The 18,625-nt window shown below is 34.0% G+C and overlaps 1 protein-coding gene across 6 annotated transcripts in view; it reads right to left on the bottom strand.

Annotated features, from left to right (window-relative positions):
- The window catches only part of LOC105223466 (nitric oxide synthase), a 296,079-nt gene that overhangs the window by 257,364 nt on the left and 20,090 nt on the right, over nucleotides 1–18,625 (bottom strand). For all 6 annotated transcript variants that reach the window (XM_049449814.1, XM_049449811.1, XM_049449819.1 and 3 more), the window contains exons 3-4: nucleotides 11,123–11,259; nucleotides 8,907–9,069 (exon numbers count right to left, since the gene is read on the bottom strand). In XM_049449814.1, the coding sequence (XP_049305771.1) occupies nucleotides 8,907–9,069; nucleotides 11,123–11,259 (300 nt within the window). The remainder of the gene's footprint in view (nucleotides 1–8,906; nucleotides 9,070–11,122; nucleotides 11,260–18,625) is intronic.

Below are 18,625 nucleotides of genomic sequence, written 5' to 3'. Positions count from 1 at the left end.
CAGCATTCTTCAAGTTATGTGCTCAAGATGATTTCGCGAAAATACTGACATATGACAGAGTTCCAAGTTACTATACATGGAACCAGAGTTCTAAAACTTTTCAACGGCGTAAACAAGGTACTGCGGTTGATGGTTTCCCCGGAGTAAAAAAAACGGATGCTCTTGGCAGAGTCTACGTGATTCATCCCAACAACAGCGAATGCTTTTATCTGAGAATGTTACTTCATATTGTAAAAGGCCCGACATCCTTTGCTCAACTTAGAACTGTACAAGGTGTTGTTTACAATACTTATCAAGCAGCATGCAAAGCTATGGGGCTATTGGAAGACGATTCTCACTGGGAAAACACATAATCAGAAGCAGCTGTTTGTAGTTCAGCTGCTTCATTAAGATATTTATTTGCCGTCATAGTAGTGTTTTGTCAAGTAACTGATTCTGTCAATCTATGGCATAAATTACAAGAAAATATGGCCAGTGATATTCTGATTCGGCGACGGCGAGAGTTAAACTCAGATGATGTACAATATGATCAAAACATATTTGACGAAGAATTATTTGAATTAAACAAAGTAGTGCAACTACTTTCGGGCAAATCGATCAAGGATTTTGGGCTGCCGATGCCAGCTAATACTACTAACTCAGATTTAACTAACAGTGCCGAATACACAAGAGAAACATCATACGGTCAAACGAGACTTTTACAAAATATAGCTCAAGATGAGCCACGATTAAACATCGATCAGAAAAAAGTATTCAATGCATTACTATCAACAATTGATAACAATGAAGGGAAATTTTTTTTCCTTGATGCCCCAGGAGGCACAGGAAAAACCTTTTTAATCAATGCTTTTAAAAAAAGTGAGATCCACCGGAAAAATTGCGATAGCTTTGCATCATCCGGCATTGCCGCTACGCTTTTGGAAGGAGGCCGAACCGCACACTCTACATTCAAGCTCCCGCTGAAAATCGCCACCAATGATGATAACAGCGTCTGTAGTGTTTCTAAACAAAGCAATAAAGGAAGATTGATGCGTAACTGCTCATTAATAGTCTGGGACGAAGCTACCATGTCAAACAAGACGTCTGTTGAAGCACTGGATAGGACAATGCGCGATTTGCGCAACAAAACTTCACCTATGGGTGGATGTACAATTCTGTTCTCAGGAGATTTCCGTCAAATCCTACCAGTTGTGACTCGAGGAACACGAGCTGACGAAATAAATGCTTCCCTAAAAAGGTCCAACCTTTGGCCACATGTCAATAAATTAGAGCTTAAAACTAATATGAGGGTTTCGTCATCTTCACGTGAGAACAGGCTATTTCCAGAGATGCTGCTAAAAGTTGGCAATGGAGAATTAATACAAAGTGAGGGAAGGATTAACCTAGAAAACCTTTGTGTTTTGATAGACAACATCCAAGAGTTAGTCAACAATGTCTATCCTGACATTGATAACATAAGTTACAAGACAATATCTTGGTTTAAAGAATGCGCTATTCTGTCACCAACTAACGAACAAGTAGATAAAGTAAATAACTTGATTCTTTCAAAGGTTGATGCGCCGACGAAAATATACTACTCGGTCGATACTGTTTTCGATTTGAAAGAAGCTGTTCATTTTCCTACAGAATTTCTAAACTATTTGAACCCGTCTGGACTCCCTCCTCACAAAATGGTGTTGAAAGTAGGTTGTCCTGTTATTTTATTAAGAAACCTGAATCCACCTAAACTTTGCAATGGCACGCGTTTGCTGGTAAAATCACTGAAAACTTTCATAATAGAGTGCACAATACTCACAAGATGTGGTACCGGAGAAGATGTATTGATTCCCCGAATCCCTATGATACCATCGGATTTACCATTCCAATTTAAACGTCTACAATTTCCGGTAAAGACATCTTTTGTAATGACCATTAATAAATCGCAGGGTCAAACTTTCAACGTTGCAGGCTTAGATTTGAGGGTTGACTGTTGCTCACATGCCCAACTGTATGTCGCTCTTTCAATAGTAACCTCAAGAGAAAACATGTTTGTATTGTCTAATGACAAGAAAGCTGTGAACGTTGTATATAAAGATATTCTGTAATATATTAATGATGAAAAAAAATGTAGGGTATGAATTTAGATATTCCAAAGATAGCAAGGAAATCTTCATGGTATAAAGAAAGGCGAATTGTTTTACTCCAAATGTAACGCATGCGGGCCACGGCCACTAATGAATAAATCAAAACTACGGGATCGATTTTAATCATTTTTTCAGTGAGTGACACAGGCCTTATATTTTATTTCCGTGCGAAGCCGGGGTGGGTTGCTAGTCTATTTATAAAACTAATTTTTTTGTCCTATTGATTTTAGATGACTCTCCAAGGACTTATGGTTGTCACCGCAAGTACCTTTTTTTGGAACTGGATCAACGCAAACAACTATAAATTTGATTATTAAATTTTTTTGAAATTTTCGTGACTTCAAGTCAACACATTCTATAATAATGTCATATTACTACTTTTGTAAAATAACATGATTCAATAGCAAAAAAGAAATTACTGAAAATTCTCATTTTTTCGTGTCTCTGACTACCTCTAACCCCTTAACAAACGAAATGTTTTATGATCTTTTTTTTGTAAATTAACACAAGTTGCTTCACAAAAATGCTGTATCTCATTAACTAATAGTTATAATCTAACTAATATAAATCATAAAAATTGTAGTAGTAGTATTATCTATGTATGTGTCAGCCACAGTAAAGCGTGGACAGGTCCTCTAGTAATAAATAATGCAAAGCTTAATGGTAAAAAAAACTCTTTCATGCTAAATATATCAATTTATCATAACGGAACCGAGGAAAAGTGCCTCGAGTTCAAATAAAAACAAACGAAATAAATGTTGACTTAACATAAAATATAACATTAAATACATGACAACAAAAAAAAACTCCACAAAAAAATATACTCATAAATAAAATTCTAGCATATTCAGCCTTAAAAATTAAAGCAAATCCTCCTCTTCTATACTCAATATCAAATCCAGAAACCAATTCTGATCCACCTTCTGCAAAATCGAAGAGAGTTGGATTAGCTTCAGATAAAATTTTCAAAAAAAAAATCGAAAATGTTATAACTTCCAATTAAAAAAACAAAGCATAATACTTAACAATACATTTTAACTTCATAAGAAAGCGACTGCGCTACAGCTTGCAGTCCCCCAATAAAGCATAGTTAGAATTAGAAAGCAATCATACCACTATATACTCCCAAACTAGGACAGCATAAAAAAATAATAACCCTAAATTAAAAAAAAATAAAGGTTGGGGAATTCCTTTTAAACCAACTTTAATAGGTTCTTTACGAATCTGGATATATACCTTACGTTTCAATACCAAAATTAAACTTCAAATAATTGATAAAATAAATTATATTAAAAACAAGTATTATTCGTGATATAAATTACATAAATAAATTCTAATTTTATTGCTCTAATCTGCCAAAATAGTATGATAATTAACAATATTCCTTATATAAAATATTATTTTTCTAATACCTGATCCTTTTGTACTAAGATATTATAATACAAGTATATTAAAGATAAAAACCAACCTGGCTTACGCCGGTCTGAGCTCAGATCATGTAAGAATTTAAAAGTCGAACAGACATAACATTTACGCGGCTACAAGTAAATATAACTTAATCCAAAATGGAGATCGCAAACGTTTTTATCGATATGAACTCTCCAAAAAAAATACGCTGTTATCCCCTAAGTAACTGTTTGAATGTTAATATCAAACTGTTTGATTTGTAGAATCTTTAAGTTCTTAACGCTGGTGGGGGAACACTAAATACATACCTTATTTGATCTGAGAAATCTTTCATTATAATTTTATTTTGATATTTGTAAGCCTTTTATACTATTTTGGAAATCTTACGTATCTAATTAAATATATGTACATATGTGTATGGACGACACACCACATGGGGTTGTTTTTAACTATACAATGCAATACATGTGTGTGCGTGTGTTATAATATTGTTTATGCTGTATGGTTTGGCATTACTTTCAAGTGCATTGCCTAAATGTATACCTTTTCAATAGGTTAGCTATGTATACATCTTAACCTAAGTAAATATATTTGTGTTGTTGTAAATTTAGTGCATGCATATTGCTAATTTTCGTTGCATATAAATGCATATATTTTATGTACATACATACATATGTACGTATGTTCAATATATTTCAAAATAGATATTTAATATTAGTGGACTACATACTCGTATGTGTTTATAATCAGGGGAGTTGTGGAATCTGATAGAAACCGATCAAAAAAAGCAGTAGGTGTCATGAATTCAGATATTACTGGTTTGATATTCGAAACTAAATTTGTATCGGTTTTGCTGTCAGAAACAAATCAAGAAGAAAGTCGCACAGTTGAAATGTAAGTTAAGAAATCAAGTTATTTTATTGTTACGAATTAATTTATCTTAATTTCTATAGGATAAAACTAAAAATAGAACACGGAATGTCTTAATTATTGAGTTTTGGAAAAAATGCGGATATTTAAGAGGGGAGCCTGCTTTAGAGGCTTACAAAAAAATCGTTTTTTTTTTTTAGTTTTTTTTGGGAGGGAAAGAAATAATTGATTAAAGCGAAGTTTCTAGGGTTTATAGTTATATATTTAAACATCATCCGCAATTTTTTTTTAAACGAAATCTTTTACATTTTACCTTTGGGAAGCAATTGCCAGATGCTTTTCGCATGTGCATAAGCCGGGCAAGATTTGCCCAAGTTCCATACGCTGTTTAGTTTTTTTCTATCCTGCCCGCCAATTAAGAAAAATCGTAGAACTGAAAAACCGAGAAATCGCGCCAAAGTTTTCGCTTTCCGCCCAAGCGCTCATATTTCCCTTCTAGCTTCCACAATATTTTGAATTCAAATCTATAACTTTGGGGAAATATTTCATTTTATATTTACATAACTTTTAAAGAGATTTAAGCAAAAAAAAATCAATTTTTTTGAAGCTTTTAAAGCAGGTTCCCCCTTAAAGAAGATCTACAAAATGTAATAAACGTAATTTAACATCCAAATGCGTTTTTATTCATTCGAAAAATGTTATCTTTAATTCGGAACTCATTAAAAACTTTAATAGGATTGCTTCTAAATGTATTCATTTGCAGGTTTTTGTCGTATTAGTAAACAGCTGATTCGAATATTGGTTTTGCGTATGTTCGAAAAGACGAAAATCCAATCAGATTCTGTGACACCATTGAAAACCAGAATTGGTTTGCAATTCTGACAGCTAAGCAATTCTGTCTTGGATTCCACAACACCCCTGAATAAGTATTAAATGGCACCGTTTTCATTTTTGAACAGTAACTTAATCTTAAAATCACTATTAATGGATCAATAACTCATAAATTAATGATTTTAAATAACGAAAAGTTCATTAAATTTTAATATCACTTCAACAAAATACTTTAAATTATAAAAATAAAATAAATCTAAAAAATTTAAAAAAATAAAGTATAAAGATTTACAGGGTCTTTTCGTCCTTTAACTAAATTTTAGCAGTTTTAAATTTATATGAAACAGCGTATACCTCGTCTAACCTTTCATACCAGCCTGCAATTAAAGTACTAATGATTATGCTACCTTTGCACAGTAAGAATACTGCGGCCATTTAAATAATTTCAGTGGGTAGGTCTGACTATAAAAATAACTCAAAAAGATATGTTTTTGTTAAGCAGGCGGGTAAAATTTTTGCCGATTTCTTTGTATAAACTTATCATACAAAATTACATAAACAAAACGCAACAATTTTTATAAATAAATTAATATATAATATAACTAATAAAATAATTTATAAAAAACTTTATTTTTTGTCCCCCTACCGCTCTTAAAAAATATGGCACATCCAACGTTGCGCAGTGCGCCACGTAAGCTCCCGACATCTGTGCCGCAAGAAAAGCATAAGCGTTATATCTATAATGGTAGCACTAACATTTTTCTTTGACTTCACAAAGTTTTATCAATTTATTTCCAATAGTTTATGCGAAAATAATAATAACTTTAAGATGTTACTTAACCAACTCTTTTGAAGGTATTATTCATTTCATTCACAGTTATCATAAAGCACCTTATTACTAATGCAAATTTTTAACTTAATCTTATGAAAAACCTAAATCTGTATTAAAAATAATTAGAGTAAAATTAAACAAGTAAGAAAGGGCTGCAACCGAACATTTTATACTCTTGCAACTTGCAAGACTCAAAGCCAGGGAAATAGTTTAAGGTGTAAAACCTCATATAGAGTAAAGTCAGCCGGATGTTCGAATATCCTGATATTAGTTTTATAGAGGCTAGGCCAAGTTTTCTCTTAAACTTAACTATTTTAAGCACAAACATACACTGTGATGAGTAAAACACGATCTCTTATTTTCATTGGGATAACTCACATATTGGCCGATATATTCGGTACAAAGTCACCCGGAAGTTTGAAAATCTTTATATAAGTATATGAGGGCTAAGAAAAGTATTGGTCCGATTCAACCCATTTTTGACATACAGACATACCATTATAAAAGAAGGATTATCCTTTAATTAAAGTCAATTACAGATACCGAGGTCTAAATATTCGGTATCTAGGGTCTTGAACTGTATTTATTGGATTTTAACAATTTTTAGTCATAAGGTGGCACACACCAGATACATTCTTCGTGCAAAGTTTTATCCCGTTATATTAATTAGAATTTAAAATTGTGCTTTTTGGAAAGTAAGCGTCCGATCACAATGTGACATAAGAATGTAAAAAGAATGCAACTAAATTTAAACAGCAATTTAATTTTGTTAAAATCGGTTTGGTCGGTCCCGAAATATGGAATTTCACCAAAAAGCGAGCGGTGCCGCGCACATGGTCCAATTTTCACATTTGCTCCTATAAATGCTTAAATATGGCACTTCATATGTTTTTGGTTAATGGCGATTTGTGGGCGGGGCAATGATTCGATTACGCCCATCTACGAACTCGAACTTTTTCTTATTGGAAGGAACCTGTATACCAAGTTTCATCAATATTTCAATTTTTACTCAAGTTACAGCTTGCAGGGGCGGACGGACTGACGGACAGACAGTCAACCGGATTTCAACTTTTTTCGTCATCATGATCATTTACGAGTATATATAATGTATATAGTACAACCCTATATTCATCGCGATTAGTTTTATGTGATACGTACAAGCGTTATGTTAACATATATGGTGAATATCTGGTCGGTTGTTGATTTACCTTTACCAGGTCTAAAGTCACACAGATAAGGTCCAATTAGTCTGTTGACGGTGGGCTTTAATGTTTCACACAATACGCTCGATAGAACCTTATACGCGATGTTGAAGAGGCTTATCCCACGGTAGTTGGTGCAGATTGTGAGGTCTCCCTTTTTGTGGATTGGGCAGAGCACACTTAGATTCTATTTTTTTTTTTTTTTTTAGATCGCCGAAAAACAGCCCTTGGTCGGATAAAATCCGAGCTAATTCCGGTGCGTTGAACCGGCTGTCGTAGGAATTGACTTAGATTCTAATCGTTGGGCGTGCTTTCGTCCGACCATATTTTACAAAGAAGCTGATGCATGCTCTCCTTATCAGTTTTTCGCCGCCGTGGTTGAATAGATCGGCCGGAAATCCATCGGCCCCACCGCGTTGTTGTTCTTCAGACGCGGGAAATCGGGTTCGCCTTCTCCTGCCGTTGTAATTTCACTGCCATTCAGCAGGCTGGGGAAGTCTTCCCTCCATAATTTTAGTATGCTTAGGGCATCGATCACCTTTGGAGGTTCTACAAGAGTATGACGTGCGTTTTTTGATGCACAGAGGCGGTGCGAATCTTGGCTGCAAGAAAGTAGAGTCGATGTTAGGACTGGAGACGAGTCTTCCATCTATCACAACATTATCGATCTGGTTGGTGGTTTTTCGATCCGGGGACAGCCAGGTGGCTTGATGAATTTTCTTATGTTGGAATCTAGTACTACAGATATAACCATATTTCGGGCGCCGGCGAAGTCGATCAGCCTCAATCCATTTGAGGATGTTTCGTCGTGTAGTCTGAATATGTGCCATATGTAAAATAATAATTTCTGGCCACTTCCAAGTGAATGGCGATCAGAGAACTTTCCTCACTTGCGTGAACTTCTACACATGACTCCATTCTGCACTTCTATACATGACTCGATCCTCCAGCTTTGGTTATTGAAATATCAACTTATTGATATTGATCTTTCAGACCAATTGCTGACTTTGACTAATCCCATTGGCCCTCAATTCGGAATTTAAACCATCATAAACACATTCACAAATCCAAAATGATGTTATATGGTGTATTCATACTTATTTAATATCTATAACGTAATATATTGGGTAGTCGAAAAAGTCTTTTCGTATTTTGTCAATAGATGTCGTTGCAGTCATATATCTCCAGTGCTACCAGTCACATTGTGTCATACCATATAGTGTTGGAAAGATGAGATTATACGCTTCATTCAACCAAAAAATAAAATCCGGGGAAGCTGTTCAAAAATTAGTGAAAATAATGGGAAAAGTCGCTATATTTTGAAATTTTTGTATAAAAAGGGGATGAATGCCACGCAAGCTACCAATAAAATTTGTGAAGTTTATGGACGCGATGTGGTATCAGTTCGTGTAGCACAACAATGGTTTGCTCGCTACCGTTCTGGAAATTTCTACATTTTCATTTACACTAATGAAAGTTTTACACTTTGGAATAATGTCTCTAGCGGAAAAGTGACAAAAAGTGGTCGACCAAAATGATACATATTTGTTTATTTATTTATTATTATAAATATAAAAAAATAAGTAGAAATTGTATAAGAAATACAAAAATATTTTTCAACTACCTAATATAAAATGTCACCTGTAATTTCGACCATTGTATGCGTCCAATGCATCGCGATGAATTCCGCCAAGCCAATTTTGCACCATAAATCAATTCGGTTTCTGTAAGTTGATAAGAACCACTAGATTCGATATTTTGACGCACTTGTTTCCAACGAGTATCGTGAGCGACGCTTGAAGCTCTAAAAATGTTAAATGGAGAACAATTTTATGATTAATAGAATCATCATGCTTAAAATAATTTAAAAGCTGCATGCATATTTCGTATAAGGCGGGGGGTGATTTGGGGTTAGGTTTTAAAATGTTTTTTTCTAAACGACTAATATATCTAGAATATTGTGTACAAATTTTGAGTCAATTATAGACAAACTAACGGAGTTACAGCGTTTTAAACGACCGGCCGTGATACCTGACTTATAGTATAATGTATAAAATTAATAATTATAAAAAACTTCAAATCGATTATCCCGAAAACGTTATTTTTGAAGTTTGTGAACATTAGAACTCAAAATCGACTGAACCGATCCTTTTGAAAATTTAAACATTACTTCTTCACAGATGGGGTTTTTTCTATTTTTTATTAACAAATTAACCGCGATTTTTTTTAGCTAAAATCGCGCTTTTTACTTCAAAGTGCTGCAAAAAATAAAAAAAAGAATATTTTTCTTAACTTAAGAAATACATCATCTTTAAAATGCATATCAATTTTTTTGTTTCAGATGATTCAGTAACGAGTTATATATGACGAATTTTTTTCAAGGCACTTCTGGAGATTCCCCGTCACATGCTTATTTTTAATATTTTTCATTGACAATTTTTTCTAATATAAATACTTCAAAAATTGCACAATAATATGTCATTAAATTTAATAAAAAATATATTACTGATGTCGCCGCAAAAAAAAACACAAATATATCCTGTTTTTTGCCATTAAAACCTAGTTTTAAATAGTTTTTTTCACCTAACGGTAATATATATCACCTAAACCTAAGCGAGACATATATAGGGTTATGTATATACATACATATGTATAAATGATGGGGATGACGAGTAAAGTTGAAATTCGGATAATGCAAGATGGAACGGATCGATACTACCGCACCGTATACGTATATGGCAATAATTTTCGTTTTCCTAACAAATCTTAACCTAATCTTTGTCGGCCAAAGTAAGAGTTAAATGGAGTATACATATGTATATTGCATTTTACATCTTAAGATAGGGAAATACCTTTGGTTCTTGTAAATTGCAAGAGTATAAAATGTTTGTTTGCACCCGAACTTAGCCCTTTCTTACTTGTTTTCTTTAACAACTATTTTTAATAAAAAACTATTTTTAATAAAAAAATGTTGCCCATATCCGAGGCAAATTTTAACGTATTCAAATGCCAAGATTATGAATTTATTCATGAAAGTATTGAAAGCTCTCTTCTATTAAAGATTTTTGTACATGTTATATTTTTATCAATTATACATAGGTTTATTTATAAATTTATAAAAAGTATAAAAAACCAACGCTAATTAATTGAAGAACTAATTATGTTTTCGATATTTTTCTCTCAGTTTTCTCTTATTTTTTTAAAACCAAACTGGCATTATAAAGATATTTGCTATTTTGCTATAAAGGTTTAAACAAAGGAAAGCAAATATTTCTCTTTATTTTATTTATATAAGTATGCAGTATAATGCATGAAGGTCCGAAATATGTTTCTGTCATTAAAAAAAATATCTACCAAACTTCAATGAGATAACAAACCCAGTTACCGATACATATGAAACCAACTGAATGATCGACAATTTTTATATTGTGACCAAGGCAATGAGAAAATGTAAAAAAAATTCTTTAATTTTTAGCACAAAACTAGAGTATTCTCAAGAGCTACTCATTGTTCTTTACGTATTTGAGTTTAATAATAAATACGGTATGATTTCAACTGAAAGCAAAGATGTCTTCATACCCATTAAATAGAGGCCGACTATACACGGTGTAACCCGATTTTCAAATTAGCTATTTAATATAAAACGGCCTTATATAAGAATTAAAAATGGATGTAGTCGGACTTCACTCACTTTTAAACTCTATCATCTAATCCTAAGGGCAGAATTTTATCCAAATCACCTAAATCTCAATAAACTTTTTACCTCTCCTACATTGTTGGATAAACTGTACTCAGATTTTTAATAATTTCCAACATAACACGATTTAAAATTAAAGTTTAAAATCTTGATCACCTACCTTTTTATTGATGTAAAGTATTGATCCAAAAAGTCTTTAGCATGTTCCATAACTATATCAGACTTTCTTGCTTCAACTGGGGCCGTCGCTAACGCCATAACACTGCTCATACATGTTGCCTTCGAACAAGATAGTGACTAAAAATAAAATATTTAAAAAGCTTGTGATGCTATTATTAATTCATTTCTTATACTCTCACTATTTGTAAGAGCTCGTAAATATACTCGTACATACATATAGTATAAAAGCTTTATAATATTTTCCAATACTTAGACACAAATTATTTTATTATACTCTCGCAACAAAGTTGCTAAGGAGAGTATTATAGTTTTGTTGACATAACGGTTGTTTGTAAGTCCTAAAACTAAAAGAGTCAGATATAGGCTTATATATACCAAAGTGATCAGGGTGACGAGTAGAGTTGAAATCCGGATGTCTGTCTGTCCGTCCGTCCGTCCGTGCAAGCTGTAACTTGAGGAAAAATTGAGATATCATGATGAAACTTGGTACACGTATTTCTTGGCTCCATAAGAAGGTTAAGTTCGAAGATGGGTAAAATCGGCCCACTGCCACGCCCACAAAATGGCGAAAATCGAAAACCTATAAAGTGTCATAACTAAGCCATAAATAAAGATTTAAAGAGAATTTTGGCACAAAGGATCAGATTAGGGAGGGGCATATTTGGACGTAATTTTTTTGGAAAAGTAGGCGGAGCCCCGCTCCCTACTAAGTTTTTTGTACATATCTCGGAAACTACTATAGATATGTCAACCAAACTCTATAGAGTCGTTTCCTTCAGGCATTTCCATATACAGTTCAAAAATGGAAGAAATCGGATAATAACCACGCCCACCTCCCATACAAAGGTTATGTTGAAAATCACTAAAAGTGCGTTAACCGACTAACAAAACACTACTGTGGTTTGATGGATACACTTTTTCGGAGATATTAGCGTTGGCTTTGTCTTTCGGTTAGAATATATTATAGTGGTCTGATATATTGGAAGACTATAACTTGGAACTGAATTTCGCGAAGAAATCTTGTCAAATAAAATATTTTTTCACATAAGTATTTGACGTTGATCAGTCAGTTTGAAAGGCAGTGCTTAAAGTATTTTTTAACATGCATTTATATACTTATGTATATATTTACCTAAACAAATTTTAAAGAATAATTTGTTTACCCCGGGAATATTTTAACATTTTTCCTGTCAACATACCCCAAATTTCGACAAGATAATTTTTCAAATAAGAGAAATGTCTACATGGACATTACCTCGTGAAATAACAAAGTTTTCCCTACAAATACATAAGTGCTTACTTTTGATCTATCAGTCTGTATGGCAGCTTACAATAGTATACATTTCCTTCTAGGAAACTTATTAAGCCCTGCTCAGGGTAAGAAACGTTTCTGACAAGCTAAACAAATTTTACAATATGAAGAAGAAAGAAATGATTAGCATGCCAATAGACAAATGTATAAAAAATATCGATTGTATTATTATACATATATAATATTATATTACAAAAAATTAGATATGTATTTAAATTTGTGTTCGTATGCAATATGCTTCCAATAAATTAGATTTTTTTCTTCATTATTTTTATAAAAGTCACTTATAATTTATTTTGTTTGACCTCTACAGCAGGATGAGCCCTGGATATTTCACTGTATCCGCTGGTTGCAGACGGATGTCTCCCATTCGCGGCAGCGATCACGTTCACTTTTTCAAAATCTTTAGCGTACAGATGCCCCATAATTACTGCTCTATGTCTTAATTGAGGGCTAAGTTATTACACTTTATACGATTTCCTTTAATGGCGTTTTATGGGCCTGACAATGGTTCGATTACGTCCATCTACAAACTTGTCTTTACTCTTTTGCCAAGGAACATATTTATATACCAAGTTCACGGATTTGAACTTGTCTCGTCATCCCAGTCATATAATATGTATATATAAGCCTATATCTATCTCGTTTTAGGTGATACATACAACCGTAAGGTGAACAAGAATGCATCTGAAGCATGGATCAACTCAAAAATAAATATATTGCTATTAAACACGTGTATCAAGTTTCATTACGATATCTCAATTTTTGCTTAGGTTACAACTTGCACGGATGGACGGAGAGACGGACGGATACAGTCACCCGGATTTGAACTCGTCACTTTATGCTGATCATTTATATATTTATATTGGGTTGTCAAAAAGTCTTGCGGTATTTTCGCTAGTTGGCGCTGAAAGCGCGTAGTTCTAGTTTTATTCGTCCCATCGGGTCATGCTATACCTTTTTGGAAAGCTCATTTCACGCGCTAACACGTGTTTGATTGATTTTCGTTTCTTCTAAGTCGTTCGTAAGTTATAATAAGTTATAACGTCGCAAACATGGAGCAAAATAAAGAGAAAATACGGCATATTTTACAGTACTACTACGATAAAGGCAAAAATGCATCTCAAGCCGCCAATAAAATTTGTGCAGTTTATGGACCCGATACAGTTTCCATTTCCACTGCACAACGATGGTTTCAACGTTTTCGTTCTGGTGTAGAGGTGGACGAAGATGCGCCACGCTCCGGAAGGCCTGTCGTCGAAAATTGCGATAAAATTGTTGAATTGGTCGAAAGAGCCCGGCATAGTAGCAGCCGTAGCATCGGTCAAGAGCTGGGCATGAGTCATCAAAAATTCATTTCAATTTCAATAAAAAAAAAATCAATAAAAGTACCGCAAGACTTTTTTGACAACCCAATTTATATCATCTATATATATATATAGCTCTATATCTAGATCGTTTATTTTAGGTTATACAAACAACCGTTAGACGAACAAAACTATTATACTCTACAGAAACATGTTGCAAAAGTATGAAACTTTTGAAACACGAACATGAGCATGTGCTTTATATCAAAATGCACATGCATAATTTTTAAGCATTGCTCATACACAATGTTTCAAATATTGTTTTAAGTACATGTGTGTGCCAAACAAAATTGTACAATCAAAATTCCCGTTCACGGTATCTAAGGAAAAATAATAAAAAGTTTGTTTTTGCCCACCCTAATGTATACAATATATACGTACATATAAATGTGAATTACACAAACTATCAGCATCGCACACTTTTTAATTTCACAAACAATTTTTGTAGGGTTAAATATACTGTGGAAGAGAAATTATTTTTTGCACATTAAAGCACTTCCGGGTGGGAAAACGGGTGAAAAACAAATACAAACTTTGGCATAAAGCCCACAGTTGAAATGACGTGGGATGACAGCACAAGGGCTTGCAAATGTAGGCATACATATACAAGTGAGCAAAAGACTTTGGTACTTAATATGCAAAAGGCTCTTTGCTAACTAAAATAATAATATTATTATACGAACTACTATGAGCAAAAAATAGGAAGACTTTTTTCATAATTTTAATATTCTTAATTTATTCTTCAAGATCTATGTCGTCCCCTCTAAGCAATCCCCTTTGTTCCCAGTACACTTGTGCCAACGTTTTTGCAATCCTTAAAACATTTGTTAAAGTCAATTTCCGGAATAGCATTCAATGCGCGCAACGATTCACATTGAATGAATGTCTTCAAGTGACTCAAAAGGGTTTCCTCGGAGCGGTCGTTTAAGTTTGCTGAATAGCCAGAAGCCACACGAAGTTAAATCAGGCGAATACGGTGATTGCGGCACGATATTAGTTGAAAGTTTAGCGAAACACTGACGGAGAATCGATGCAGTATGTAACGGTGCATTATCGTGGTGCAATGTGAAATACCAAATCCCAAACCAAAATTAAGATAGGAGTTCCAGATGTATAGGATTTTACTCCTATAAAGCCCTTCCGAAACCACCTGACTGAAAAATTTAATGCTTCTGACGTATTTATTTAGTGAGTTATCATAGTTTTCCGTATAGCTCATGTATTGGAACACGACATATAGTGCCGGTAGAAAGTCTGTGGAACTCTACTCGTCTGGTCATCGTAATCACTTTTATATATGCACATATCTTTATATTTATCTCGATCACTTTCAGGTATTACAAATAACCGTTAGATGAACAAAACTATTATACTCTGTAGCAGTATGCGATAAAGAGTATTATATAAATATTAAAATTTAAATTGTATCAACTTCAACCCAGCTAATTGACGCAATAGCGACTCCATTGCTTTTAATTAAGATGCATTCCGACTATACGGCCGGAAGTTGACTTTAAAGCCTTCGCTGATGCCTCTAATTGGTTAGTCGAGAAAGAGAGACATGACATCAGCAATTACTTCCAATTTGCTACCTTAAACTTCTTACACTACTACACTGCGTTAGCGTTGTTGTGGCGGTTGCAAATTCTAATGTATTGCACTACTAATTAAGTTGACGCTCATATTGCATTGCAAATCCTCCTTGTGACTGGAATGTCTCGTAAAATGTTTCACTGAGTATAGTAATTTTGTCGCATATGTTTGCAACAAGGTAAAATAAATGAGATAATCATGAAGTGGAATATGTAGTATATCAAAATGTTCTAAATAATGAGATAATGCGAAAAGGATTTACCTATTAATTAATTCACATACATATTTGTTTCCTTTATACTTTCGCAAATTGTGTGATTGTTTTTGGTTTTGTTCGAACTTACACCTTTCAGAATTGCATTTCTCTGAGCTTATTTGCTTGAAATTTAAATTCTTGAAACAACAAAATGTACTCATTTCATTTTATTAATATATTTTAATTGGATCAACGAAAATTATATTAAAATCATCGATAATTATTTTATATTTAGTTGATGTGGAAACGGCAACCAGATGATCGAGTTTTTTATATATTTGAGATGAAATATTAAGACCAAAGTTTAGACCAACCACATTCATATTTAGTGATAAACCACATAATTTTTAAGAAAACTTGTCCATTAGGTCAATTATTTTCAATTGCTTTGCATAAATGCTAGCTCCTGGGATGCTTCGTGCCATTTTTTTTTTTTTTTTTTTTTTGAATAAACGATGATATTTTATATATTAATTATATATTTATTTTAAATTAAATAAAAGAGGAGGTTTTTTTCAATAGAATAATATTTGGTACATTGCCAATACTTTCCACATAGATCCAAATTTAATTAATTTTTCAAATTTCACTTTTAAATCTATCAAAATCTTCGACTGTAATAAAAAATGTCATTAGGATTATATACTAATCAAGTACAACATTACGAAGCCTCTACTCATATGCATTGTTAAGGATGTTCATAAAAACATTTAAACCTTATCCAATTACAACCTGTTTTAAACTTTATTTTCCTATATTATCAAAACAATTTGACCAAAAACGCAAACATGGAGATTCATGAGGTTCTTGCTACGCTTAATTATGTCACCAAAGTCAGCAAACATTTAATTCAACAAAAAGCGTCATGGAATAAAGCATATATATTATATAATATACTACTTAGTTAACCGAAGATTTGTTGCAACATTTTATTTTGCTTGATTTGTAACAAATAAATTATGTACACAGTTGCAACAAAAAGGAATGAAGTCGAAATACCAGCGAAGTGATGTTATTTTTCTTGTAGGTCTTGTTGAGTAGAACAAGAATTAAATTTTGAAGTTTTCCAAACACCCCCAAAATCTCGAAATAAACTTAAAAAACCGATTTTCTAACTTTTGCGTGCTAATAGTATATTAGCTAATTATCAACCGATTTTTAATTTAAGTACGATTTAAGAAAGAAGAAAATGTGTTACTCTGGGGGCAAAGTAGTCATTCCTATTACAGGTGAAACTGATGAATCTCGGCAGATCTTTAACTGCGTAAAAAATACAACACATGCTTTCCCATGGCGTCATTCGGGGCAGACAAATTTCACGCCTGCCTGAAATTTTTCTTAGTTTCATAGTGCAAGGCCAACTACAGCACAAAATAGAGTCACTGTTGCCACCACTTAATGAACAGCCACAATTTTCACAAATGTATTTTATGGGAAATGACGATGCGGAGACTCATATACGGTATCAAATCATCAAAGGCGTGGAGCGAGCAAATTCAACATCTTGGTCCATGAATTTAAGTCCACGCAGAGCATTTCTCTAGCGAGCAGCATCCGAGCCGCTACAATTCACCGGTGGCCGTCTAGTACGATGACTGTCTCGCTAGAATTACAAACACTCTCCGCTCCTATTTTGCCCTACAGTACCCATTGTTTTATTGGAAGATAAACAGACTCCGTCATTTGCATGAGTACACTCAAGAAATTCAATACGATGACAGGTAACCCAGCCTGAGCCAAAATAAATAAGGAGTTGATGCCCGGTCCAAAACCAACAGACCGATACGACATCGTCGCTCGAGTCTTTTGTATAAAGGTAAAAACTGGTGTTCGGCTTTATGCTCTCTATTTAGTGGCAAAAATGAGCACTGCTGCATGTCCATTTAAGTTGTTTTTACAGAGTTTACCGATCCCAACAAAAATAAAAAGTTATATGATACCATCATAAAAAATATGATCCACAGACCGTGCAGCGTACTGAACTGTACGGCCCCTTCCATGAACGACGGAAGCAGCTCGGTCCAGACTATCAAATATATATTTAATATATACCTCCCAAACGGCGAGCGCGTGTATTTTACAGAGGCAAATCTGCAATATTGAATTACGCATAACATGCGAGGTGTGTTCAAAAAGTATCGCGAATTTTGTGTTTTTTCAAAAATTATTTATTTATTCATGAATATCTATTTTGTCCCCTTCAAAGTAATCCCCATGAGATATTATACACTTGTGACAACGGTTTTTCCAATCTTCGAAGCACTTCAAAAAATCATTTTTTTTTTTTTATCTCCTTCGATGCCGTCTTTATCTCGTCAAGAGAAGCGTAACGTCGTCCTTTCATGGGCTTCTTCAGTTTAGGGAACAAGAAAAACTCAAAGGGGGCCAGATCTGGGGAATACGGTGGCTGCGGCATCATAAGTGTGTTGTTTTTGGCCAAAAAGTTGCGCACAAGCAACGATGTGTGAGCAGGGGCGTTATCGTGGTGCAAAAGCCAATTTTTGTTCTTCCACAAATTCGGGCGTTTCTGGCGGATTGCTTCGCGCAAATTGCGCATAACTTGCAGGTAATATTCCTTTTTGACCGTTCTTCCCTGTGGCAAGAACTCATGATGCACCACGCCCCTGCAATCGAAGAAAACTGTCAGTTACGATTCGCGATACTTTTTGAACACACCTCGTACTCGTAGTGTTATTGTGTACGATTGCTGTTGACTAGAATTAGAGCCAGTTTTCAAGCGTTCAAAATCGTTGATGGGCAAAAAAAGGTCATTTTACGAAAAACAGAGGCGATGGGGTCTCTAAAAGATGACGGCCACTGGGACAAAACAATGGACGACGCGATGGCACTTTGCGAGAAGCACGTGAGGCGATGTTAGTTAAGACGACGATTACTGGGGCAAAACGATGGGCGACGGTATGTTGTACCAGTCAGCGACAAGGTTGAGAGAACTCT

Source organism: Bactrocera dorsalis, chromosome 1 (genome assembly GCF_023373825.1).
Source record: "Bactrocera dorsalis isolate Fly_Bdor chromosome 1, ASM2337382v1, whole genome shotgun sequence".
NCBI lineage: Eukaryota > Metazoa > Arthropoda > Insecta > Diptera > Tephritidae > Bactrocera > Bactrocera dorsalis.
Note: the sequence above shows the minus strand (reverse complement) of the source record. Positions and strands in the feature narration are given on the sequence as shown.